We start from the raw sequence: 26,093 nt of genomic DNA on the forward strand, positions 1-26,093 counted from the left end.
CCCTTAGAAATGAGATGCCACTTGATTCCTGCCACACTCTGGTCTCTTGCTGGCAGTGTCCTAGGCAGAGCGAACACATTTTTATAAAGTGATGATAAACTGATGTCAGATTAAGATGACACTTTCACAGCAAACTTACTTCACTATGATGTATTGCATTGCATGAGTGATGAGACAGCTAAGCTATGAAATGTGAATGCTAAGCTTACATTATACTATTCAGAAACTATTTTATGTAGAAACTGGATACCGAAGCATTTGCTTATTATACCTTGTTTAGCACCCTGCTCTGACATCAGTGTAGTTATTTTTAGCTATAGCTGTGGCTATAGCAGCATTAGCCAAATTGTTATAACAATGGATTTCAAAATGCAACCAACAGTTCAAAACATGGCTTATATTGAAATATTAGATTGAGGGAAGTAGTGGAGGATTGGATATCTGATAAAAAATATTGATATCATGGGAAATTTGTCATACCCATAGACTTCATAAAACACAGATGTAGTCTCTGTGAAATCACCCATCTGTTCCTGAAACCGTGAAGTAAAGCCAATACGTGGACGCAGCCACATTGGTTATGACGCTGGCTGTGAGCTTCCTTTTGAACAGCTATAGGGTGTCCCTCAGTCTCGTGACCTGAACTGTGTCTCTGATTGGACAATTAAATGATCCTTTTTACTTCTCAACAGCCAAGTTAGAAAAAAAAAATCACTCACCATACAGTGTGTGCTGATGACGAAATCAGTGTTTCAGACCCAAGCGGTTTTTGAACACAGCTATAAATTTGCTTTTTGATGCTGTGAAAGTCTGTTTTTTTGGCTGGGTGTGTATGTGACTTCCGGTCTTTCTGCAGCCTGACTGAAATGGAATCTCGATGAATAGCAACTCTTAGTACTTCTGCAGAGGCTTCATTTTTCTAAACCGGATGTTGCCCAGTGGTCACACCCCTTGGTTTCAAGTGAGGCCCTTTTTTGTCTTCATTCTTAGGGCTGTGTAGCCCTTCACCTTCCCTTTACGGAGAATTGGGACACCCCTCTGCAAGATGTGCAAAGACCTTCTAGACCTTTTTTGCAATGATGCCTTGATGAAGAGGTCAGCAGCAAATGCCATAACAAATCGTTAATTGCAAGTGCCTTGGTGTTTCCTAAAGAGACATTCTTTTGGTGCTTTGATGTTTATCAAAGACAGTTCCATACAGACATTAGATGGCTTAAAAAGTTCAGAAAGGATAATTTAGTTCTTTTTAGTGAAGTATTTTTTAGATCCATCGCAGTAGTTATAAGCCACATTTCCACCAAGCAGACCGGTTCAGTTAATCTCTGTGCGGCGCACATTGGCGTTTCCACTGACTTATCCTGGGACAGATCCCCAAATAACCGAGACGAGCCGTCCCACTTTTTGGGACCCTTTCGTATGGGTGCCAGATTGAACCGATCCGCTCTTGGAAGGTGGAGCTACAACACTGCAGACCGTTAATTGGTCAAAAGAATCATCACTTACTGCGGCTGAATTTCTCCTGGCGGCACACAGACTTCTCTGAAACAAAGCTTGATTGCACTTTGTATCAAAGAGCTACATGCCAATCACAGAGAGGACGAAATGCTGCATGTCTTCCATCTGTTTTCTTTGTTTACTGTGTCGCTTTTTTCTTCTTCGTTGGATTTATTAGTGGGGTAAACTGTGTCGCACTGCTAAGGCGTGGAAACGCAAACGGGATCAGGCTTATCTGTACCAAACCATGCCAAACCGTATTACCATCGTGGGGCGGCACTGCGCCGGTCAGCCAGGACCTTTTAATGAAATACCAGAACCAAAGGTTCTCTTTGCAGACCTGCCAGCTCTTCCACCTCATTAAATTGTTTTAACAAACAGTGTTTACAGTGTGAGCATTTGTTCTTTGGATGTATATGCCGGCCTTATGATATCAAATGGCCTTTTAGTGTCAGTGCTGATCTTAGATGAGACAAATACTCTGATAAATTCTCTGTCTAGATGAGTGATTACCCACCTCCATATGGACCCCACCACTCCCACCTTAACCCAGGGTACCCCCCAGGTGAGTTTGAACAATGATTATAATAATAATAATAATAATAATAATAATAATAATAATAATAATAATAATAATAATGCATTCTTCTTTCTGCAGCTCACACCCATTCACACTCCGTGTACCCGGGCTCTTCCTACCAGGTACCCTGCATGCACTGCTGCAGCCTCAGGGTCATAAATAGAAAATCAGTCTATTCTAGGGATGGGTACGGTATTCGGTACTTTTATATGTACCGACTGGATTCTGTTTGTAGTATAGAGTACTGATTCATGTCAAATCAAACGGTACCATGTTTAGGTACCTAAACGCATCCTAATGACTGTGAGAGAGTGGAAGAGGCTATTTTCTATATTGGACATGAACACAGCATTACAAGTTTTTACAACTTAAAGAACAAATTAATATTTCTTATCACATAAACACACAAAAGTACTTAAAATTGGTACAGCTGAGTATCCATACCAATTACCAGGTACCGGGTATCAGTACCGTATCGTTTCAAATGTGAAAGGTACCCATCCCCAGTCTGTTCATTTAAGCCGCATTTCCACCAAGCAGTCCGGGTCGGTTCGTCTCGGTATGGTGCGCTTTTAGCGGCGTTTCCACAGACTCATCCCGGGACGGATCCCTAAAAACCGAGACGAGCCGTCACACTTTTTTGGGACCCTTTCGTATTGGGTGCCAGACTGAACCGATCCGCTCTCGGGAGGTGGAGCAACACACTGCAGACGGTTGATTGGTCAAAAGAATCGTCACTTACTTCTCTGAAACGAAGCTTGATTGTACTTTGTGACAGAGAGTTACATGAAAATCACAGAGAGGACGAAATGCTGCATGTCTTCCATCCATGCGCTTTGTTTACTGTGTCGCGTTTTCTTCTTTGTTGGATTTAATCGCGGGGTAAGCTGCTACGGCGTCGCGCTATTGTTTACCAGCTGTGGCTTTCGGCATCGGGCTTACACGCCGCCTACCACGAGAGGGCACAGTTTGCTGTGGAAACGCAAACGGGATGAGACTTTACTGTCCCAAACCGTCCCAAACCGTACTGAACCGACCTGTACTGCTTGGTGGAAACGCAGCTTTTGTCAACACTTGTGTCAGATGACCTTGACTGTTTCCATGACAGCCATGCATGTCTCCTCTTCAGACCTTCCCTCAGAGCTATGCTGGACCCCCAGGGCCTTACATGAACCAGCCTGGTTGCCAGGGCTACCAAGGAGGGCCCCCCATAGGGCCCCACGGAGAGCAGCCCAGACCCACCACCACAGGTGGGTCAGAGCAAGTAGCTGGTCTGGTTGAACCTATCACGGGCAGAGAGACTAACAGGTAAAGCGTAAAGGTGGTTACCTGTCACTATGACCTTCTGTCTCTCCTTCCTCAGTGGTGGTGGTCGAGCAGCAGAGGCCTCAGGACGATGGCGGCGAGGAGGGCTTCCTGGCAGCGTGTTATGCTGCTTTGTGCTGCTGCTGCCTCATGGACATGCTAAGCGACGACATCTCTGACTGCTCCCACTGACCTCTATCACCTGCTCTTATTTCCCATAATGCGGCATGGTGGCCGTGAACACAGCAGGGGGGGGGACGAATGATTAGAGGGAATAATTTTTAAAACAGTGTAAAAATGTTTGAATCTAGGATGAAATTGTTTTATACTTTTCGCTGAGAGCCTCTGACAATCCAGCTCTCTGACTGGCTGATGACTCTGTTAGATTTGTTGTCACTTCCTGTTTGTCTTTCTCTGACCTGTCCTCTACAACCTGTCAGTTGCTGTTATCCTCTGATCTCTGTTTAACTTTATTAAACTCATTATTTCACTCCACTTGGAAACGGTTTCCTCCATGATCACTCCCATCAGCTGAACTGATCTCAGCAGGGCTTAACTGGACCCATTAGAACTGAACTGGCCTCTTACCTACTGATCCAAACCTCACATCATTCATCAAACACTAACAGCCACATCCAGTGGCCTAAACATGTACTGCAGCTGTTTCTCCCTACTGTTGGACAAGATTTACAGTGTTGCACGGTGCAGCTCACATTCAGTCAGAGACTAGGTCTGAGGACCAGGTCTCTGAGGATCAGCTCTCTAGAGAGGACTTAGTGGTCCTGAAAAGGACCTTTGGTTTTAGTTTCTGGAGTCTCAGCTCCTTTACTTGGAGCTGGTGTACTTGGTCACAGCCTTGGTGCCCTCAGACACGGCGTGTTTGGCCAGCTCCCCAGGCAACAGCAGGCGCACACCAGTCTGGATTTCCCTGGAGGTGATGGTGGAGCGTTTGTTGTAGTGAGCCAGACGGGAGGCCTCCCCGGCAATGCGCTCAAAAATGTCGTTGACAAAACAATTCATGATGTTCATGGCCTTGGAGGAAATCCCGGTGTCAGGATGAACTTGTTTCAGGACCTTGTAGATGTAGATCCCGTAGGTCTCCCTCCTCCCTCTCCTTCTCTTCTTTTTTCCCTTTGAGGAGTCTTTGTTCGCCGCTTTCTTCGATCCCTTTTTGGGTGCCTTGGGTCCGCTCTCTACTGCCATGATGCTCCAAAGATGAGCTCTGAAGTTTGATTTCACCATGCGCAGAAACAGAAATATGTACAAACCTTTATGCAAATAGAATGTGCTGTTACTCTCTCCTGATTAGCTGAGACAAAAGCGCGCTGACTGGGCATGTCCTGAACCGTCTTGAACCCGGGAGCGGTTTGAGCGCCAAGTTCAAAATATGAAACGTGCAGGTAGTAAAACTAAACCAGGCAGAGAACATTTTTCTGTTAGAGAGGATTAAAAACTGAAACACAGGAATCAAACGTGTGTCTGCAGTAAGAAACAGAAAACACACACACACACACACAGAATAACCTACTCTCACAGTCACTTTAACTCCTTTATACTGTTTTTTTTCAATGAACAGAGCTTCATGTCACCTAGAGTCAGGTTAAGAGGAACACTGTTTGGTCAGGTAGGACTGATAGGGTGATAGAAGTCCCTGGAAAGACTTTCTTAGTGATCTTGAAAAGTCCCCCTTCTAGGTACATGCCTGATTATAATCCAAACTTTAAAATGAGATTATCAGAAGTGATACAGGTTATTCCTTAATGTTATTTCTCAGCTTCCCAATCAGGTTAGACAGAACTGGATTGATTTATTGCACGTCAAAGTCTCTATGATAACACCACGTTGGCTGAGGAAGTTAATTACTAAGAAGATAGATCTGTGTTTTCCAAGCTGAATTAATTTTGTAGTGACGGTGGACACTGGAGCCTAACTGTCAGACAGAAAAAGGACAGAAGAAATACTCAGTAGAAACACAGGTTAAAGGTTGAAACATGAGCTAAAGGCTAAAACAAGGGCTTAAGAGTTAATAAGAATCACTAAAGTGAGTGTGTTGAAGTAACTCAGACCTTTATTATCTCCAAATTCTCGATGAGCCTTCATGTTTTCTCTTTGGGTGTATCCATCTGTGATTGGATGTGATAAGGACTAATACCTGTCCCTGCAACATTGGCAGTAACAGTATGAACGCTGAGGTCGAAGGTCAGATGTGTCTGGACACCTGCACTGAGGATACAGACAGGATGACTGAACTGACTCCTAATGGTGGATTTCAGCGTTTCAGAGGTGTCTCAGCGCGTACTCGCACACCTTCTGATGACTCACAACTTGCCCCAAGAAAACACGGCGAACTGGTTTGGCGAGCCAGTCCGTCTCAGCCAATCATAAGCGGGTTACAGCGCAGTTTGATCTGCATGAGGCGTGTATATTTACAGCTCCTGACTCAGGAAGAGTATCAGAGAGAGAAGACAGAGACACAGCAACATGGCTGGAGAGAGCGGCAAATCTGCATCGAAGAAAGGCATGAAGAAGGCGGCGAGCAAAGCCGCGAAGGGCAACAGGAAGAGGAAGAGGGCAAGGAGGCAGACCTACGGGATCTACATCTACAAAGTCCTGAAACAGGTCCACCCCGACACTGGGATTTCCTCCAAGGCCATGAGCATCATGAATTGCTTCGTCAACGACATCTTCGAGCGTATCGCCGGGGAGGCCTCCCGTCTGACTCACTACAACAAACGCTCCACGATTACCTCCAGGGAGATCCAGACCGCTGTGCGCCTGCTGCTGCCTGGGGAGCTGGCTAAGCACGCTGTGTCTGAGGGCACCAAGGCTGTGACCAAGTACACCAGCTCCAAGTAAAAGAGCTAATAGTCCAGAAACAAAACCAAAGGTCCTTTTCAGGACCACCAAGTCCTCACCCTAAAGAGCTGATCCTCTGATTCACATCATAAAAAAACAGTTCTTCATGATAATTATACACTGATCCTATGAGAAGTTTCCAGTGTGACAGATAACTCAATGTAAAATGAACATAAAAAGGGGATACTGACTTGAAAAGGATGAGCAGGTAAAAGTTGAAAATACACTCTAAACTGGTGAGAAATATAAGTCTAAGTGCAGGAAGTGTGAAAGGGAAGAAAGAGAAAGAGAGAGGTGTTCAGAGTAAACACTAAAGTAAATACTAAAGCAGGTTAAACCTGAATGTTCAGACCATCATTAGCCTAAACACTTCTTTTATCTGTACATCAGGATTATCTTTAAAGTTACACATGAAAACCTCAACTTTATAATCCACCACAGTCCTCTCAGTGAAGTGTAACTGAGAACCTCCTGATACTTTTAAACCCTCCCAACTGAAGGGGGACTGAATCAAGCTTTGTGAATCAGTCCATATGGAGATCCAGTGATGACATTTCTGGGTCTGAATTACTTACAGATTTTCTTTTCAGGAGCATGTTCAGCATGTTAGTGGGGCAATGAACCTTCATTTATTCTGCTCTTTTAGTCCAGAGTAATTTATATTCTGGTTTAAAGAGTCAAACTAAGCTGATCTGAGTGTTTCAAGCCATCTCACTGAGTAAGTCTGTTAAACTCAGCTCCACACCCTGATATTCATAAGTGTTGTTTAACAGACAAGTGCAGTTCAATCGCTGGACATATGGGGGTGCTGTTTGCTCTTGTGTCTGCTATATTAAAACCTGTGTGACATACCAACTTCTTTGAAAGTCTCAACATAAAATGAAGGTACTTTTTATCTTTTATTTATTCATTTTTTTTTGTTAGTTATATTTTTATTACAGTTTCATGTCGTCAGGTTCCTCACAGATGAGATAAAATATGATATAACTTTGATATCCCACACCAGGATTATTTACATCAATTTAATTCAACCCTTGTTAATCCCTTTAATTAACGACCATTGAGGACATTAGAGGACAAAAATGTCTATATATAGTATATATATATATATATATATATATATATATATATATATATATATATATATATATATATATATATTTATATATATAGTATATATATATATATATATATATATATATATATATATATATATATATATATATATATATATATATATATATATATATATATATGTGTGTGTGTGTGTGTGTGTGTGTGTGTGTGTGTGTGTGTGTGTGTGTGTGTGTGTTTATATATATGTATGTGTATATACGGCGTGTCAGATCTAAACAAACGCAGATTGTCTGCCAGGACGAATTATGCAATAACAATATAAAGATGACTGATTATGAGAGTGAGGACGACCTGCCGTTCACTTTGCATTCCATTTCCATATTGTTTATATCTGTTTGTTTATACCTGGCGTGTCTTTTTGAAAAAAAATCTGAAATTATAAGCTCAGGTTCTTTCACTCAGGTTCTTTCATATATATATATATATATATATATATATATATATATATATATATATATATATATTGCTCAGATGTTTCAATTAACTTCAGTCCTAATGTTACCATTTTCATTAAAAAAATAAAATAAAAAAATACCCATCGAATGACTTATTTTCCATAGAATATGAAATAAAGACAATTTTGGAGGACTGGGGATTATTCGGTCAGCTCAAACAAGCATGAAACTGGTGATTAAATTGATCTTCCTGTATTGTAAATCAGGGTTGTTTTTTTTTGCCTGGAGGTCCGAGTCATTTGATTTTGAGATTCCAGTGATACTGAGTCCCAATCCGATACTTCTGCCTGGTTACATCGCGCTTCAAGATTTAAGGCTCCTGCCATGTTATGCTCTGCTTTACAGCATTCAACTTATTGTGTCTGAGGCAGAGTGATGTCATGCCCTGTGTTTTTCTGTGTGGAGATGAGACAGTCTGACTCTGTACAACCACATAACTGTAATAAACACAGAGCTGTTATTTTTGCCATTTGTTATGAAAAATTTAAGATTTGATAAAAAACAATGAGAATATACTTCTGATCCCTGATTGGAATGTAATGTCCATTTCAGATGGAGTCTGAAACCATGTGATCCGGTCCGATTTCTGATCTGAACATCCCTAATATTTTTGCCTCTTTTTTCCCTCAGCTCTATCAATCAACTCCAGTCCCACCCCAAAAACAAGTATTTCACCGTTTTGAGGGATAATGGAAAATAACACTGCTTCAGTGTTTCTTAAAGTTGTTTTACCATTGAGATATGTGAGTGTTTTGTGTAAAACTGTACAATGAAGTTGGAGGATACATGATTATATTGTGTAATGACTGTGCATTAATACATTGTGGTCATTTTGTGACTAGAAAAGGGTTGGAAATTAAGTAAAATTTACGTTAAGTTAAAGTTAATAAAGTATAAATATTTTGTTTTGTTTTCATAGAAGATTTTGTCCTCAAAGGGTCATTAATTTCCCCGATGTATAACACTGACCTTAGAAAAAAGCGCAACACAACCAAAATCATGGCCAAAAATCAAGCAAAAAAATTTAAAACAAAATTTTAAAACAAAAATGTCCCTGATCACCCAAGAGGGTTAACGTTTTACAACAGCTAAGTGTATTATTCAAAATTCCCAATAGGAATAGAAAATTATATAAGTACAACCTAAGAAAAAAATATTTGCTGAGCTATCAAGTTACATTGATATGTTATTAGAGTCATATAGCTTTCAGACTGATAACATAACTCGTTACCTGCCAATATTAGAAAGTGGAAAAAATGAAGATTTTATCAGACTTCTGGAAATGGTCCCCTGGCCACTTGGACTCAGGATGGGGACTGGAGGCACACACACACACACACACACACACACACACACACACACACACACACACACACACACACACACGACACAAGTCACAGATAGAGAGAGAGAGAGCGAGGGAGAGGGGACAGGTGACTGTTCAGACCTTGTCATGATTGAATATCTATGGTAACAGTGCAGTCTGTGTCAGGTCCATGAGGACACAGACCTGTTAAAAAAAAAAAAAAAAAAGAGTCTCTGTGTTATGGACTGGTTCCTCTCTCGGGCTCTTAGCTGTCGAGAGGAGCAGTCTCTGGATCAGAGCCAGCAGATCTACCTAAACAGGTATCCACCCTGCCTGTGCAGCAGCCCGTGTGTGTTTAGTCTCTGGTCAAAGTGGTCTCATTCAGAGCCCCAAGGGGTCCAGAGAGCAGAGGTTTCAGCTGTCCCCCACCCTCACATGTCTGATCTCACAGGCTCACTCTGATTAAATCCCCTTCAAGCGTTTTCTGAGCTGGAAAAGGAACTAGAGTGTGTGTGATCAACTCACTCAGAGTGTGTGTAAGAGCCGTTTGAGCCCTGTAGGAAACACACATGTGGGTCCTGGTGGATCAACGTGTCCTGAGAGTGTAGAGCAGACGGTGGGCTCTCTGCTCCTCCAGCTCTGCTCCCCCCCGAGGGAAACTCTGGGCGTGTTTTAGCCTCAAAGAGGGTCGGAGAAAACACAGATAGTTGCTCCTCAGCCAGCCGCGCCTTCATGCTTCACTCTCTACAGTTCTCACCTGCTTCATAAAGCCCGCTTCACACACCTGTTCCCCTTCACACACTGACAGATCAGCGCGCACTTAACTAATCAGCACCTCAGCACAATTCGGTGAGAGAAAGGTCAGCAGAGAGATGGTGGAAGCAACCAAAGACCAAAGCAAGAAAAAGACGACCCCCCGGGGGCCGAGGAAGAGCAGCCAGCAGCTCTGGAAGCTTATCATCAATGTCATCAAACTCAGCAATGCCAGGAAGGGGACGTCTGTGGTGGCCATCAAGAAGGGTCTGAGAGGACAAGGTGTGGATGTGAAAAAAAACAATGCCCGCATCAATAGATCCATCATCAAGCTGAGGGACAAGGGGGTCTTGGTCCAGTCCACAGGGGTCGGGGCCTCTGGATCCTTTAAACTGGCCAAGACCAAGGTACCTGCTACAAAGCCCAAACCCAGGAAGACCGGTAAGCCAGCTGTCAAGAAGCCAAAGAGACCAGGCGCCAAGAAGACAGCAGGTGCAAAAGTAGGTAAAAAATCAACAGGAGGTAAAAAAGCAGGAGGAGCTAAAAAATCAACTACAGGTAAAACAGCAAGGAAAGCCAACACCAAGACTAAAGACAAGAAAGTGGACAAAAAGAAGAAGAAGAACACAAAGAGTGCGAAGAGGAACTCACCCAAAAAGAGCACCAAGCGCACCCCTGTGAAGAGACCTAATGCCAAGAAATCGGGACCCAGGACACCCAGAACCAAGAAGAGCAAGAAGTGAGAGGGAGGCTGAACCAGCTCTGAGAGCACCAACGGCTCTTTTAAGAGCCACCACAGACTGCTGGAGAGCTTTATTCATCACACCACAGACCACCACAGGTCACTTCTGACAGTCACAGCCTCATCAAAGTGAGCATAATAATAATCTTGATTATATGCTGATCATGTTTTCAGATTATACTCAGAGTGAGGACTCGCTCCTTTGGCTCATAAAAGATCTTTTCTAAAGCTCAAGTTTGTATCACATTAACGGCTAGTGGCTGTTAGCTGCTAGTAGCTGTCTTACATTGCATACATATATATATACTGAGATAAAATACACATGTACAGAGTTACTATAAAGGTCATTTACCTCCTGTCTCTTCCCATCAGATAAGCCCTTATTACTCACATTAAAGCAGCATTAAATTATTTTTCTCTTGTGTGAGGTGTTGAAATAAACATCCTGATCTTTGTCCTTTAAGGCAGCCATTCCCAAAGTCTGGGTCCTGACCCAAAGGAGTCAGAGTATTGACATGGGTCACCAAATTAGTTTTCAGAATGTGTACATGATTTATTTGCTGATGATTGGCTACGCACACTGTCATAGCTGGTTATGTTTTCATCGTAAAGGGTCATCGCCACAATGTTTACTATTACTGGAAACATTTAACTGCTTTAAAAAAGTCTGAAGCCATGAGCTCAAACAGCCAAAAACAAGCCACCATATCTGTGTCACTATCACATAAATGAAAGCGTTAACCCATTGATAACTTTGATCGCTAGTTTCCAAAAGAAAGATTTGAAGTCAAATTCAAAACCCTTGTGACTTTGAAAGTCCACTGTTGGATCTTGGACAGGCACCAGCTGCAGAAACGAAGCTTGTTACAGCTGTGCAGTGACGTTACGCTGAAAAAAAGACATGAACAGATGAGTATCGCATCTGAATATCTTGTCCTGAGTCTGGTATTTTTGCTTCTAATCTCTTTCACAACCACATTAAATGGAATAGAATAGTAAATATTTTTTTTCTTGTCTGTCACGACAGACAGTAACTTGACTTTGACAGGCTCATTTAAACAAATAGGACTTGGAGCTCACAAAAATGAAGACAAAAAACAGAAACAGAGGGTTGCTGCGCTCAATAAGTGTGTTGTCCTCTCATCTTGTACACATGACTGGGATACAATTCTGAAAAGCTAGCATGCTAACCCGTCACAGTAAAAATATAAATTTTTTCGGAGTGTAAGCCTAAAAAAGTGTAAAGCATTTGTCAAATTTGTCTCCTAGAGACAGCAATTTGTCTCTCTTTGTTCCTCCAAAATAGTGGGTCACCTGAAAAAAAGTTTGGGAAACACTGCTTTAAGGAGTCAGACTTCAGTGCAAGTCCCTGTTACCCAAGTCTGATGTCACCAAATACACCTGTAGATGAAACACTGATCCAAACATCCAGAGTGTTCGCCTGCAGAAAACTGAAAATTAACATTATAAGTGGCCAGCTTCCCTGTGGCATCATATATAGTCATTTTTTAACAGATAATTCTTTGCCCTTACTTCTTTCAAAGTGACAACTCAGCAAAACTCTCACAGGCTCACAATAAAACAGCTGACAACAAACTTCACAATAAAACGCTCAGTTCCTGTCTTTTGGTCACATGGTAACAGAATAAAAGTTAGATGGGGTCAAGCTTTTCCAATATGAATCACATCACAATGGGCTACAAAACTTAGTCAGAAACAAACAGGTGACATCAGAGACTACATCTCTATTATACAGACTATCACTTATTTATGATTCTTAAATCTTAAGTGTGAAGGATGAAGTTTATCATGAGCTCTCAGTGAGAAGTGGAGGAAAGGAAAACCACAGCTCAGCTCAGTCTGACGAAAGCGGGTGTTAATAATAGATAGCAACTGAGAATCTAACATTACAGTGTCGTGCTGTATCAATAAGAAAAAATAAGTCATAAATTGAATCTTTAAATTACCCTCCACTTGCTCTCTCCATTTCCTTTTTCCTTCCTGCGTCCCGCCCTTCCTGTCAATGGCCGTTACTAGCCTGCGGCGAGCGCGTGCTTTATAATTCGAATTTTTCTTATCCAATAGCAGTCGAGTTTCTTTGCTCACTGCTCCCCGTCAGGTCCAATCAGCGCTCAGCTCTGTCAGTAGCGTGGGTATAAATTTGCAGCCCGCGACACAGAATGCTATCACTTTTTTCTGACTTAGTAGAGACAGAGGAGACATACAGATATGGCCCGTACCAAGCAGACAGCCCGTAAATCCACTGGAGGTAAGGCTCCAAGGAAGCAGCTGGCCACGAAGGCAGCCCGTAAAAGCGCTCCGGCTACAGGGGGGGTGAAGAAGCCTCACCGCTACAGGCCTGGCACTGTTGCTCTGAGAGAGATCCGTAGGTACCAGAAGTCTACTGAACTCCTGATCCGCAAGCTGCCCTTCCAGCGCCTGGTGAGGGAGATCGCTCAGGACTTCAAGACTGACCTGCGCTTCCAAAGCTCTGCTGTAATGGCTCTGCAGGAGTCCAGCGAGGCTTACCTGGTGGGTCTGTTCGAGGACACCAACCTGTGCGCTATCCACGCTAAGAGGGTGACCATCATGCCTAAAGACATTCAGCTGGCACGACGCATCCGGGGCGAGAGGGCTTAGACTGACCCGTGACCAGAACTACACAAGACAAAGGCTCTTTTAAGAGCCACACCTGGTCTGATAAAGAGCATAAAGTCTTAAACAATGGTAAATGACATCGGGTGAAAAGAAACACAAATTTATTTCGATATAAGTCAGAAAAAGTCAAAACCTGAGGCAATTGAACGAGTTAACTGTATCAGTAAAGTTCATTTAGTCAAGCGTCAGCTTCATTTGTAATCTCCTGTCTCCACCTGCTTGTGACGTTAATGAACTACAATCCGGGGATGAGGTGCGTTACTTCAGAATGGGGAGAGATGTGTAAATCTATCTCTCTTGAATATCATGAAGGAAGAGGAGTTGGAGGAGAAAGGGGCTGGTCGAATCATTTAGCAGAGATCCTTCAGAGATTCAGAGATCAGACAGAAGCTTGAGGTTTTCATGTTGAATGGACATCCCCTCATTATCACAGTAAAACATGAAATAATAATAAAAAGATTTGAAATCTCTAAAAATACGACACTCACGCATATATATATATATATATATATATATATATATATATATATATATATATATATATATATATATATATATATATATATATATATATATAGACACACACACACACACACACACACACACACACACACACACACACACACACACAGAGGAGAATTGAATAATGCCGGAAGCACAGGTTAAAATTTGGACTCTGCTGCTCTCTGATTGGTCAGAAAGAGCGTTAGTGCCATCATCCAATCAGATAGGACATGTAAAGTCTCCAAAGTCACTATACAGCGTCCGTTTCCTCTTTCTGTAATTTTCAGAATAAAACATCATTGTTGGACTCAAAAGTGGAAAGTCAGCGGGAAAAAAAAAATCAAGCCTATTCCAAATTTAAATCTACTCTAAAACAAAGTGTCATGACCAAGGTTATAATAGTTTTGTATTTGTCATTATAGTTTAGTTTTAGTTAGTTTTGACATTTTATTTTCCATTACAGTTTAGTTTTAATTAGTTTTAGAGCAGGCATTCTAGTTTTTATTTAGTTTTGATTTTTGCAACAAGGCTTAGTTTTTGTTTAATTTTAGTTTAGTTTTAGTGTTTTCATACCTTATTAACCAGGTGCAGGATTCAAAAAGGTTAGAGTAAATATTTTGTCATACTGTTTATTTTCAAGTCCAACATAGTGCTCACTGTCAATGCTGATACTGAACTGTTGGCTGCTGCCTTAAACACATGAAAATGATATAAACTTAGTATAAAAAAATATAAGCATCAATTATATAAAATAATGTTGACATAAATTACATAAAAATAATATTAACATAAATTATATTAAAAAATAATTAAAAAAAAAAAACAATATAATATGAGCTTCAATAAATAAAAACTTGGACTCTGTAACAATTAAACTATAACAGATGCTCATTGCTCCACTACGTTTTGTCGCAGCACAGTGCACAGCCAGTCAGTGCAGTTAAACTCGTACCTATACGCCGCTATGATGGTGCTGTACGGCACTGACAACTGCCTAAAACTGTCTAAAATTGGTTGGGAAAATGTGTCGGATTAATTTAAATCCTAAAGGCTATTGATATTGTCAGAAACTATAACTAAGGGATTTTTGTCTATCATTTTAGTTAGTTTCAGTTAGTTTTGAGAACACAAGATACAGTTTTAGTTTACTTATAGTTTTTGTTTTCTTTTCTAGTTTTTATTAGTTTGAGTTAACTGCAATGTATTTTAAATTTTAGTTTTCGTTTTCAATTTTGTTTTAGTTAACCATTACAACCTTGGTCATGACTAGTTTGACGCCCCTGCACAACCTGCAGCTTGTTTCATTGAAGGAAAAAGTTCCTCATATCATGATGGCGCCCCTCCACTCTGTCGCGTAGAAAGCATCCCCAGTGGGATCTCCTCGTCATGTCATTGATATCGGAAGCCATCAGGACCATCAAGGTCCTTTTTTTTCTGCTCAGAGATTCAAACCTTCTTCCCCCTTACAATGTCCCATGTTTGGTGCTCTGAAAAATTACAAACAGGCAAGTTTGTGGCATTGAAGGAAACAAGGCTTTTGAAGACGTTTTTTGTTCTTAAAGTCCTCCTCTCGATGATGCCATCTGATAGGTATTGGGCTGCAATTCCAATTTGGTTCTTTTACTATTTTGGAGGGTTGAAAATATGATTTGAATTGTGTCCATTTTTGTGTTTTTGAGTTTTTTTCTTTTTTAATTAATTAATTATTATTGTTATTTTTTAACACAAAGCCATGCAAAAAAGTTGAAAGATGATAATGTCTTCAGACCATGTCAGGAGACATAATTTTCCCCAAAAATGCACATCATATGTAAGTCTGTTTTTAGGATTTTTCAGGGTATCTGACATGTTAACATTTTTCTATCTCAGCTTATAAACAAAGACTAAAATTTCCCTTCGGAGATGAATAAAGTATATTTTATCTTTATCTTATCTTTAAAATGACAGATTTAAATATCTAAATCATATATATTTATTTATTGACCCTAACACTTTGTAGTGTTGGGGTCGATTTTGACCCGGTTATAAAAATAAGATTATAAGGCAATTTTTAGAGCCAAAATAGAAATCATAAGTGTACTGTCAGCCAACACACTAAGAGCCACCTCCTCTTCCAATCATATGAGCTTCAGAGGATGCCCATTTGTCCAGTATTGCTGAAAAAAAAAAAAAAAAAAAAAAACAAACAAAGATGGCATGTCCACTATGTCAGGTCAATTCACTCATTCGACTTGCAGAGGGCATTTCCCCAATTTGCAGCATACAAAAATGAAAAGAAGGTTAATGGTGTGTTAAACTCTAGATTATATTTTGGGAGAAAATGAGGAAGAAGACACAGATCAGCATAGTGATGCAGAGGAGCAGGTTTCTGAGGTAGGGGACCATATAGAAGTACCAGCCAGAAGACACAGACACGTCTGAGTCTGATGAGGAGGTCACCTGTGCTGAGGCTGCTCCTGTTGAAGGAAGCAAGTCAAAAATATTGTAGGAGTTAAGTACCTCAACATGCAGGGCGAACAGAGTCAAGGTAGCTGCGAAAAATGTCATCAAAATGACCCCTGGTATCAATTTTTTTTACTGTGTCAGAGTCATTGACACAAAACATGTTTTGAGCTATTTTTGCCACACATGTATCTAAACACACACTCACACACACACAAACACACACACACACACACACACACACACACACACACACACACACACACACACACACACACACACACACACACACACACAAACTGCTCTTGCAGACAAATACTTTTTTTGTAGCTCTGATTTAGCATTCTAATAGTTTCGAAAGTAATAACTGATTTCTAATAGTTTGATTGGTTCTTATTTGTTTCAACTTCTAAGTTAATATTTTGTGTTATGACCTGTTCTGTGTTTTAACATGTTCATATTAAAGTCCTATTTGTGCCTTTTTTTTTTGTTTAATTTTTAATTTTCTATTTTGCATTTTCTTGAAGAAAATATATGGGTCAAAAACGACCCATAACACCATAGATGTTATAAAAGTTAATAATTTCAAAATGAAAAAAATAATCAAGCAAATTAATTTCAGAGATGTGTTCTATACCCCTTAGTAATATTCAGGGAACACAACATCCTTTCATTATGATATGATTCTCTTGAGGTTAATTTTTCTTTTTTTAAAAATTGAAATCAGGAGGTATACCTATAAAAAAAAGGGGCCCAGAGACCCACAACAAAAATATTAGACCCAACATTTTCATGGATATGGAAGCCTTACAAGGTAACCAAGAGATGGGAAAAAAAATTGGATGATAAGTTTTTGTTTTTGGTGTATTTTAAAGCTGATTTAAGACACGGGTCGAAACCTACCCGTTAACACCGGGGATGGTAACAGAAAACTAACACAGGAGGAAGGTTAAACTTTTGATCAGCTGATGAATGGACTATTTCACTTTAACTGTTGTTTGTAATAAATTGCACACTCATTTGTTATTTTTATTGTCATTATTATCTACTTTTTATTTTCTATGTCTCACTCCTGCTTCTTCTGTTGGCATTTTAAAGCTCTACTGAAAACCTTTTAATATCCAACGGTGCATTAAAATCTTGGTATTTCTTAAGTGGTCTTAAAATTTTGATCAGGTATGAATCACAATTTTGTACACTTGGGTGTTTATACATTAATTTTCCTCTTACAAGTCTAACGATAATGTTTTATTCTGGAAATTACAGAAAGAGGAAACGGACGCTGTGTAGTGAATTATTTGACTTTACACGTCCTCTGTGATTGGACGATAGCGCTAACGCTCTTTATGACCAATCAGAGAGTAGTACAGTCATATATATATCATGTGTCTTCGCTATTATTCAACTCAGGTGAGACTCGTAGAAAACCTTCTTGTAACTTTGAAGTAACTTTTTAGACGCGAGAGGTGTCATAATGTCAGCACGCGGAGGAAAAACAGACAAAGCCAGGGCCAAGGCGCGGACCCGCTCGTCCCGGGCCGGTCTTCAGTTCCCTGTTGGCCGTGTTCACAGGCTGCTCAGGAAGGGAAACTACGCTGAGAGAGTCGGTGCCGGAGCTCCAGTGTACCTGGCTGCGGTGCTGGAGTATCTAACAGCTGAGATCCTGGAGTTGGCTGGGAACGCCGCCCGCGACAACAAGAAGACCCGCATCATCCCCCGACACCTGCAGCTGGCCGTGCGTAATGACGAGGAGCTGAACAGACTGCTGGGGAAGGTGACCATCGCACAGGGCGGTGTGCTGCCCAATATCCCGGCCCCTCTGCTGCCGCCTAAGAAGACCGACAAGAAGTGAGGAAGAGGCGCGGAGACAAGAAACAAACAAAGGCTCTTTTAAGAGCCACACACAAACAGCTACAGAGACATTTCCTGATCGAGTTTGGTCTGATGCATAGAAACTCCAGGTGATTGCCGAGAGCGGAGACAGTCTAACAAACTTAAGTCAAAGAAAGCAATCTGAAATGTTAATGATACAGCAGAAAGATGCAGGTCAAATCTAAAATAAAAGAATAAATGTACTTGAATGAAACGTGAATCCACAACTAAAACTTTGGCACAAAGTCACGTGAAACAGAAAGTTTAATACCACATTTAGAATCCTGACGTTTTTCAAACAGCAGCTCTGACAAGCCAGAACAAAACTCTTAAGGTGTGTCCTCATGTAAACAATGAAGAGTATGTGGTAGGTTTTGTTTTCTCACTATCCTCCCTAATGTTATCCCTGTCTCCACCTGCGTACTTCACAACTACACAAACGTACTTGTCCAAATATGCAAGTTTGACGATTACATCATCAGTGGATTTCAAGAACAGGAAATGGCTGCTTTCCGTGTACTCCATCAACTCTGACTAGAGTGAAAGAGTTTTGTAACTATTTTAACCCTCAGGAGCAATCAGTGACATTTTTGTCCTCAAAGCTTTTGCTTGATTTTTGGCGTAATTTTGTTGGGTTACTCAAGATGGAATGATGTTTTTTTTTTCATTAAAAATTTGAAATCTTTTTTTTTTTTTTACACTTTTTTTGTCGACTATACACTTTGAGTAAATTGTCCTCAACCAAACCTATCAAGATATAATCTTTTTTTCTCAAAAACACCCAACATTTAATTATCTTCTAAAAAATAATTTAAACCCATTAAATGCCCATTTATTACGTGTTTTACATGTTTTAATGAAACAAAAAACAAATACACCATAAAAAATAATTATTTTATTAAAATAAAAAACTGAGTATTTATTTAGATTTTCAAGCTCAAATATACATAAGATTAGAAACAAATTGATTTTGGTGCATTATTATTATTATTATTATTAGTTATTTACGAACCTTTCAGAGGTAATGGAGGTCTCATCTAGTCTCATTTTTAAAAGTGCAGCTGGATTTCATTTTTTAATTGTTCTTTAGGAAGTTAGCATTTTTAAAATCTGTGAAAAATAAGGCTCCATAGTGTCTTTATTTACACATTCTTTCACTCTTAAGACCTAAATCTTTTTTCCCTCCTCACAGCTGCTCTACCATTACTCACCAGAGGGTGGCAGTACAGGGCAGACTACTGCACAAGTCATTCATTTGAACTTTTTATTTTCACTGCCATTTAAGAGCTTTAGGAGAGCCTAAGTATGGTTGAAATGAATTCATATTAAAATGTTTGGCTCTCTAAAAGATAAAAAAAAAATCCCTTTGCTATCTCTAAAAATAAGAAAACATCAGCAGGATATGAGACATTTAGAGAAATCTTCCTACAGCTGGCTGACTCTTTAATCATGCATTAAGAAGCTTGTTTTGGTATTTTTCTGCCTCCTAGTGGCCAAAAATGATCATTTCAGCTTTAAATGAGGACATCTGAGCTGGGCAGTGAGCCGAAGTTTGTTCTGTGTTGACATGGATGAAGAGGAAAACTGATATTTGACCTGTTTCCTGTTCTTCTCTCTGACTCAGGTGATCAGTATCCCGTCATGTTTAGTCCTGATTTGTTCCTCCCGCTCTGCGTTCAGCGGGTTAGGGTCGATCCCTCCCAGTGCCGGCACACTGGGCCCTGGTGTTCACTGTAAACTGCTTAGTGGGTTGTTTTTAATGGGATTATAATGACAGTTATGGTTTGTAAGAATTGATGTTTGTGACTTTTACGAGGTGTGAGTGAGGGGGCGGGGCCAGGCGGGGCCAGGCGGCTCGTAAAGCCTGCAGGAATGTTAATTGGTGGAGGCCACTGCTGCCCTCTTTGTTCTAAGCACTCATAGTGGGCTTCTGTTAGGCCCGTTAAAGGCCAAAGACCTGATTTAAAATCTGTGACTGAACCCCGACACCCAAAACACTCCCTGAACGCCCCACACACTCCCACACACATACGAACACAACTTATCCCACCTCCACCCCCCTCAGGTCTTTCTTCTTCCTCCTCCACACGCCTGAAGAACACCAAGCCTTTGCTTCCTCATTTCCTCCACCTCGCTTAATCAGGAGGCCAACTCCTCCCTCCCCCAAACGCGGGTTCAGTAATTTCATCACAGCTTTGCTCTTCCTCAGGTGGTCACATGACCTCAGCACGACACGCCAAAAGATCATTTTCTGATTTAACAGACACTGAGACAGCAGTATCACTGAGGGATCAGATCATTCACACACTTCACATCACACACACACACACACACACACACACACACACACACACACACACACACACACACACACACACACACACACACACACACACACACACACACACACCTATCCATCTCTCCTATCAGCTGCTCCCTGCTGCCGGTGTTTGCAGAGGTCAGAGCTGTTTGTTTGCTTGGAGTCGGGGTCTGATAGTGTGTGTCAGACTCCCTCCTCATCTTAACCTGAGACATTATCAGACCAGGACTCTGAGCCGGTCTCTTAAAGGAACATTTCCTCTGGAAACTGAGCAGAGACACAGCAGATAGATGATGTCTGATTACGAGGACCAGAAAACAAAGAGACAGCAAGACAACAAGATGCAGTCTTAGATTTAGTTGTCAGCTTATAATACATCACATCATCTCTCAGCTAAAAATCAGACTCTATCAGTGATGTGTAGGGGGGTTAAGGGGGGTTGTTGTTCATTGTTCAATTGTTGGAAAACACCATTGCTAGACTGCGCTGTTGGAAGCCAAAAATGCATAGTTAAGTGTCCCCAAGGGAGCCAGCACTCGTGCTACAGTGCACTCCTGAGTCAAACCCTTGGTAGTGTCCTCTAGGAAGCCAAAATGCATATCGAAGTGCTCATTAGAGCAAATAATGTGCTAAAGTGCCCTCTTGGGCAAAAAAAAAGGGCTCAGGTGTCCTCTTGGGAGCAAAAACTGGTGAGCGAGTGCCCCCTTAAGAAGACAAAACACTTCCTAAGTGGGCACTGTAGGGGCCAAATGTGCGCTAAAAGGCTCTCTTTGGAGCCAAAATGTACGCTAGAGCAAAGTTACAATAGTTAACTAAAACGGAACTAAAAATGAAAACTAAAATTTAAAATACAGTGCAGTTAACGCAAACTAATAAAAACTAGAAAAGAAAACAAAAACGATAAGTATACTAAAACTGTATCTTGTGTTCACAAAACTAACTGAAACTAACTAAAATTATTCACAAAATGTCCTTAGTTATAGTTTTTGACAATATTAATAGCCTTTAGAATTTAAATGAATCAGACACATTTTCCTAATCAATTTTACGACAGTTTTGGGCAGTTAGTGCCATATGGCACCATCATAGCGACGTACTGGGACGTGCTGCACTGACTGGCTGTGCGCTGTGCTGCGATGATTAGTGGTGGAGCAATGAATCAGAGCATCTGTAATAGTTTAATTGTATTTGAGTCTGCCTTTATTGTTACAGAGTCCAAGTTTCCAATTATTGAAGCTTATATCATATTGTTTTATATAATTTATGTTAACATTATTTTTATATAATTGATGTTTATAGTTTTTATACTAAGTTTATATTATTTTCTTGTGTTTAAGGCAGCAGCCAACAGTTCAGTATCAGCATTGACTGAGCAGTGAGCACTGTATTGGACTTGAAAATAAACAGTATGACAAAATATTTACTCTGAACTTCTTAAATCCTGCACCTGGTTAATAAGGTATGAAAAAACTAAAACTAAACTGAAACTCAACTAAAACTAAAACTCAACTAAGCCTTGTTGCAAAAATCAAAACTAAATAAAAACTACAATGCCTGCACTTAAACTAATTAAAACTAAACTGTGATGGAAAAAAAATGTCAAAACTAACTAAAACTAAACTAAAATGACAAATCCCAAACTATTATAACCTTGTGCTAGAGTGCTCTGGAAAACATGCAGGATTTAGTGTCCTTTTCAGTGTCAAGAAGGCGCTGAATGTGCCTGATTTTCTTGTCCTGCTGTGACCAGACAACATGTACTAGCTTTTGTGATGAGAACGGATTTAAAATTATTCCTTCAGAGAGAATTAGAAACCACCTGAAAAAAAAACCTCACAGCTAAAATTGAGGGAATAAAACTGTCAACATTTGGACACCTGAGTGCTCAAACAAGTGTCACAGCACCTCTCTCTGACCTCAGTGGAGTCAGTTCAGAAACCTTTTTGTCATCTGTGTCCATTCTGGAGGGGACGGCAGTTTGGAGTTTTGGAGTAATCTGGTTAAATATGGCTATGATTCGTTAGCTCATTGGTGTGAACCCTAAAAATATGATCTAAAGTGATCCAGAAGAACTCAGACCAGACAGCAGATATGATGGCTGAAGGAGGAGCAGCAAATCTCTGACGTCAAACCGCTGAGTTTGTTAACTTTGGGGGAGTGATCAGGTTTGTAAAAAGTAGGAAACTGATGCCATAAGCATGAGAAAGAAGAGGGTCTGGCTGAGGTGCTGAGGAGAGGATGGAGCGTGGAGTTATGAGCTGGATAAGAAGATCCCTGCAGACTCTCTGCACAGGTGAAGACTTTATCAAGGGGAACATCAGAGATCTGCAAGAGTGCAGCTGTATGTGACACGTTCAGACAAATAAGGAGGAGTAGGAGGATGGGGGAGGAAGAGGTCAACAGATTCTTTGATTAGTGAACCCTGTCACTCAGATAGTACGGGGTTTGAACACATGCACACACTGGACGATCTTACACAGAGGAGCCTTTTAAACCTCATGTAACCTCTTAATTTACAGCTTTCTTCCTCAAACATGCAGACTTCCTTCTCTGTATGATTTATAAGTCCCAGCTTTGGTCTTTAGGACATGTTTCTGTCTTCCTCATGGATAAGCTTTGGCTCTGGGAATATGGCTCAGACTTCATTTTGATGCTTTCTGACATTTTGTTTGAGCAATAACTCAACTTAACACCAAAACCAACTTTATACTTAAGATTTTAGCTTTTTTAAAAATCTAATTCCAGACATTTAAATCCCCACAGATCCATATCTTTGTTTCCATCTCTAAATAATACTCATCTGTGCATGTCCATCATGTATCATTTGTACACAAGCTATTCCTGGATTTGCAACTTTATAATGAGTCTGTGTTTAACTTACATCTTAAACTGACACATTAACGCATTTATTTTTGTATCTTATATCTTTATGCCTATACCAGACCCCACCCCTGGTCTGGTAGGATTCATCCTGTTGTTAGCTTTGATCAATGTCTGCTGCAAATATCCTCTGAAAGTGTCTGATGGTTCATCTAAAGGACAAAGACGATCTCCATCTCCTCAGGGGAACTTTTTAGTCCTCTAAGGAGTCAGACAGTGACCAGGCAAAGACTTGACTGAGACCTGTCAAATCCCAGAGAAAGACCCAACTGGGACCAAACAAAGACCTGGCATAGACCAGACAAAGACTTGACTGAGACCTGTCAAAGACCAGAGAAAAACCTGACTAAGATCAAAAGGAAGACCTGACTAAGACCAGAGAAAGACCTGACTGAGACCAGAGAAAGACCTGACAAAGACGAGACGAAGACTTGACAGAGATTTGCCAAAGACCAGACAAAGACCTGGGAAAGACTGAGACGAGAGACAGACCTGACAAAGACGAGACAAAGACTTGTCCAAGACTTGTCAAAGACCAGAGAAAGACCTGACAAAGACCAGAGAAATGCCTGACTAACACTAGAGAAACACCTGAGAAAGACCTGACTAAGACCAGAGAAAGACCTGAGAAAGACCAGACAAAGACCTGACTGAGACCTGACAAAGACGAGACAAAGACTTGTCCAAGACTTGTCAAAGACCAGAGAAAGACCTGACAAAGACCAGAGAAATGCCTGACTAACACTAGAGAAACACCTGAGAAAGACCTGACTAAGACCAGAGAAAGACCTGAGAAAGACCAGACAAAGACCTGAATGAGACCAAACAAAGACCTGGCAAAGACTAGACTGAGACCTAATGGAGATTGGGCTGAGACCTGATGAAGACCTGACAAAGACTAGACTGAAACCTAGTTGAGACCTGATGGAGACCAGACTGAGAGTGAACTGACACCCGAGAAAAAACTGACTGAGACTGGACTGAGACCTGACAATAACTCGACAGGGACTGCATACAGACCTAAGACCTGACAGAGATCAGATCAGATTATTGTTCTTCAGCAGGAATCTCAAGTCTTCTGTGTCTTGTAGGTTCACACAAAGTGAAACTATCAGCTCTGACACCACTCTCGGTGTGACATGGCAGAGATGGACTGAACATGGATCTAATGGAAGTTCATCGTCAGTCTCAATATGATCTAAAGAGCTCTTATGGATTAAAAGAGGAAGTGTTGACACCATGATTATGTTTGTGTCAGACTGTAAACATTTAAACATCAACTTGTTGACATGTGATCAGATGGCATCTGTCTGTAGTAGACTGCTTCTAGTGGAGGCTTGATGAACTGTAGTTTCTGTTACTACAGAGGTTGTGTATCAGTGTCGTAATTTCTTTAATTTCTCACTGGACCAAAGTCCTGAGCTAAAGTCTGGATCCAGAGGATAACTTTATTAGAGCTCTAGCCGTCTCCAACACTTTGGTCTGAGCTATTTAAGAAGCAGTTTGTTTACGTTTCCCTCTCAATTTGAAATTTCTCACTTCCTGTGGGCGCTGACATCATCATCCTGAACCACAGAGAGCGCAAAAGAAGAAACGCCTCTGTCGAGTTGGTTCTATATATATGAGGAGGCTCTATTAGAGCAGCCTCCCCCGCCACCCTTCCTCCCTCCTGACCTGAACCATCTCTAACCACTCTGACCCCCCTGACTCCAGGTCCAGATCCAGCACCGTCCCCCCACAGCCAGACTCTTTGTCACCGTGGTGATTGGTAGACTAAACATCAGAATATTCACCAGATCCTCAGGATCATTACGAACATTAAGACCAAAACCTGTGACCCGCCCCAACCGCCAGGCCTCCTTTCACTCTATTTCAGGCTCACACACACACACACACACACACACACACACACAAACACACACACACACACACACACACACACACACACACACACACACACACACACACACACACACACACACACACTAATATGTTCTTCACATTCTTCAGCCCGTAAACAATCAGCCCAGCGATGCATCAACGCCACACGCTGACAGATTCACAGAGCTGGGAGGGTTTACCGCGTCCTGACGCCCTCTGAGGCCTCAGAGAAAGAGTCTGGTTTGGATGATTTTCACTCCAATATAGGGAAGGATAAAAGCTGTGGTTATTGACATACCTCCATGAAATGACTGGTTTAAGTCACACCAAAAGGGAATAATCCCACAATTTGCACCACTGTTGTTTTTGGCAGCTGTTTTAGTTTCAGTCTTTTGGATGAAAATGCATTCGTTTTAGGGGTGCACTGATCCAACTTTTCTGGCGCTGATACAGATGTCTGGGCTTTGGCTATCGTCTGATCCTTTCCCAGTGATACCTGATTCAGCTTTGAAGGGCTATATTGGGGCCGATACCAGGATCAAATTGCTGCATCCCTAATAAGTTCAAGCCACATTTTAGTCATTTCTATATGTGATAGTTTTAGTCCAGTTTCAGTTGATGAAAACTCAGATTTTTTTTGTTTCTAAATTATTTAATTAAACCAGAAATATAGTTGTTGAGATTAAAAATCTATTTTCAAAGAGTGTCTTGGCCAAGACAGCAGCAGCACTTTAAGTCTAGTTTTTGTAAAAAATTAAAGTATTAGTCTTTGGAAGAATAAGTTCAGGTCAGGAGGTATTAGAAATTGGAAACAAGAACTCATAAGCTCTAATCTAGACCCTTTGATGAGGAAGCATTGCTGCAGTGCTGTACTTCACTGCTGTTGGGCAGACACCTTTTATCACCAT

At 40.9% G+C, this 26,093-nt stretch overlaps 4 protein-coding genes across 4 annotated transcripts; 3 read left to right on the top strand and 1 right to left on the bottom strand.

Annotated features, from left to right (window-relative positions):
- Positions 1 to 4,204: 4,204 nt before the first annotated feature.
- Positions 4,205 to 4,591, bottom strand: LOC141792079 (histone H2B 1/2-like). The gene has a single exon (XM_074672855.1). The coding sequence runs from the start codon at positions 4,580 to 4,582 to the stop codon at positions 4,205 to 4,207; it is 378 nt and encodes a 125-aa protein (XP_074528956.1). The 5' UTR covers positions 4,583 to 4,591.
- A 1,260-nt stretch (positions 4,592 to 5,851) lies between these two features.
- On the top strand, positions 5,852 to 6,235 carry LOC141792099 (histone H2B-like). Its single transcript, XM_074672892.1, has one exon. It carries the CDS (start codon positions 5,861 to 5,863, stop codon positions 6,233 to 6,235), a length of 375 nt encoding a protein of 124 aa, XP_074528993.1. The 5' UTR covers positions 5,852 to 5,860.
- Positions 6,236 to 12,787: 6,552 nt separating this feature from the next.
- Positions 12,788 to 13,760, top strand: LOC141792030 (histone H3-like). The gene has a single exon (XM_074672781.1). It carries the CDS (start codon positions 12,858 to 12,860, stop codon positions 13,266 to 13,268), a length of 411 nt encoding a protein of 136 aa, XP_074528882.1. The 5' UTR covers positions 12,788 to 12,857; the 3' UTR covers positions 13,269 to 13,760.
- A 3,946-nt stretch (positions 13,761 to 17,706) lies between these two features.
- LOC141792131 (histone H2A type 1-H-like) lies at positions 17,707 to 18,163 on the top strand. Its single transcript, XM_074672939.1, has one exon. It carries the CDS (start codon positions 17,707 to 17,709, stop codon positions 18,082 to 18,084), a length of 378 nt encoding a protein of 125 aa, XP_074529040.1. The 3' UTR covers positions 18,085 to 18,163.
- The last annotated feature ends 7,930 nt before the right edge of the window (positions 18,164 to 26,093 follow it).

Source organism: Halichoeres trimaculatus, unplaced genomic scaffold (assembly GCF_033239565.1).
Source record: "Halichoeres trimaculatus isolate MK-OKI-2021-1 unplaced genomic scaffold, fHalTri1.1 fHalTri1_scaffold_6, whole genome shotgun sequence".
NCBI lineage: Eukaryota > Metazoa > Chordata > Actinopteri > Labriformes > Labridae > Halichoeres > Halichoeres trimaculatus.

Coding starts and splice junctions, on each gene's coding strand:
- LOC141792030 (XM_074672781.1), top strand. CDS start 12,858: ATGGCCCGTACCAAGCAGACAGCCCGTAAATCCACTGGAGGTAAGGCT.
- LOC141792079 (XM_074672855.1), bottom strand. CDS start 4,582: ATGGCAGTAGAGAGCGGACCCAAGGCACCCAAAAAGGGATCGAAGAAA.
- LOC141792131 (XM_074672939.1), top strand. CDS start 17,707: ATGTCAGCACGCGGAGGAAAAACAGACAAAGCCAGGGCCAAGGCGCGG.
- LOC141792099 (XM_074672892.1), top strand. CDS start 5,861: ATGGCTGGAGAGAGCGGCAAATCTGCATCGAAGAAAGGCATGAAGAAG.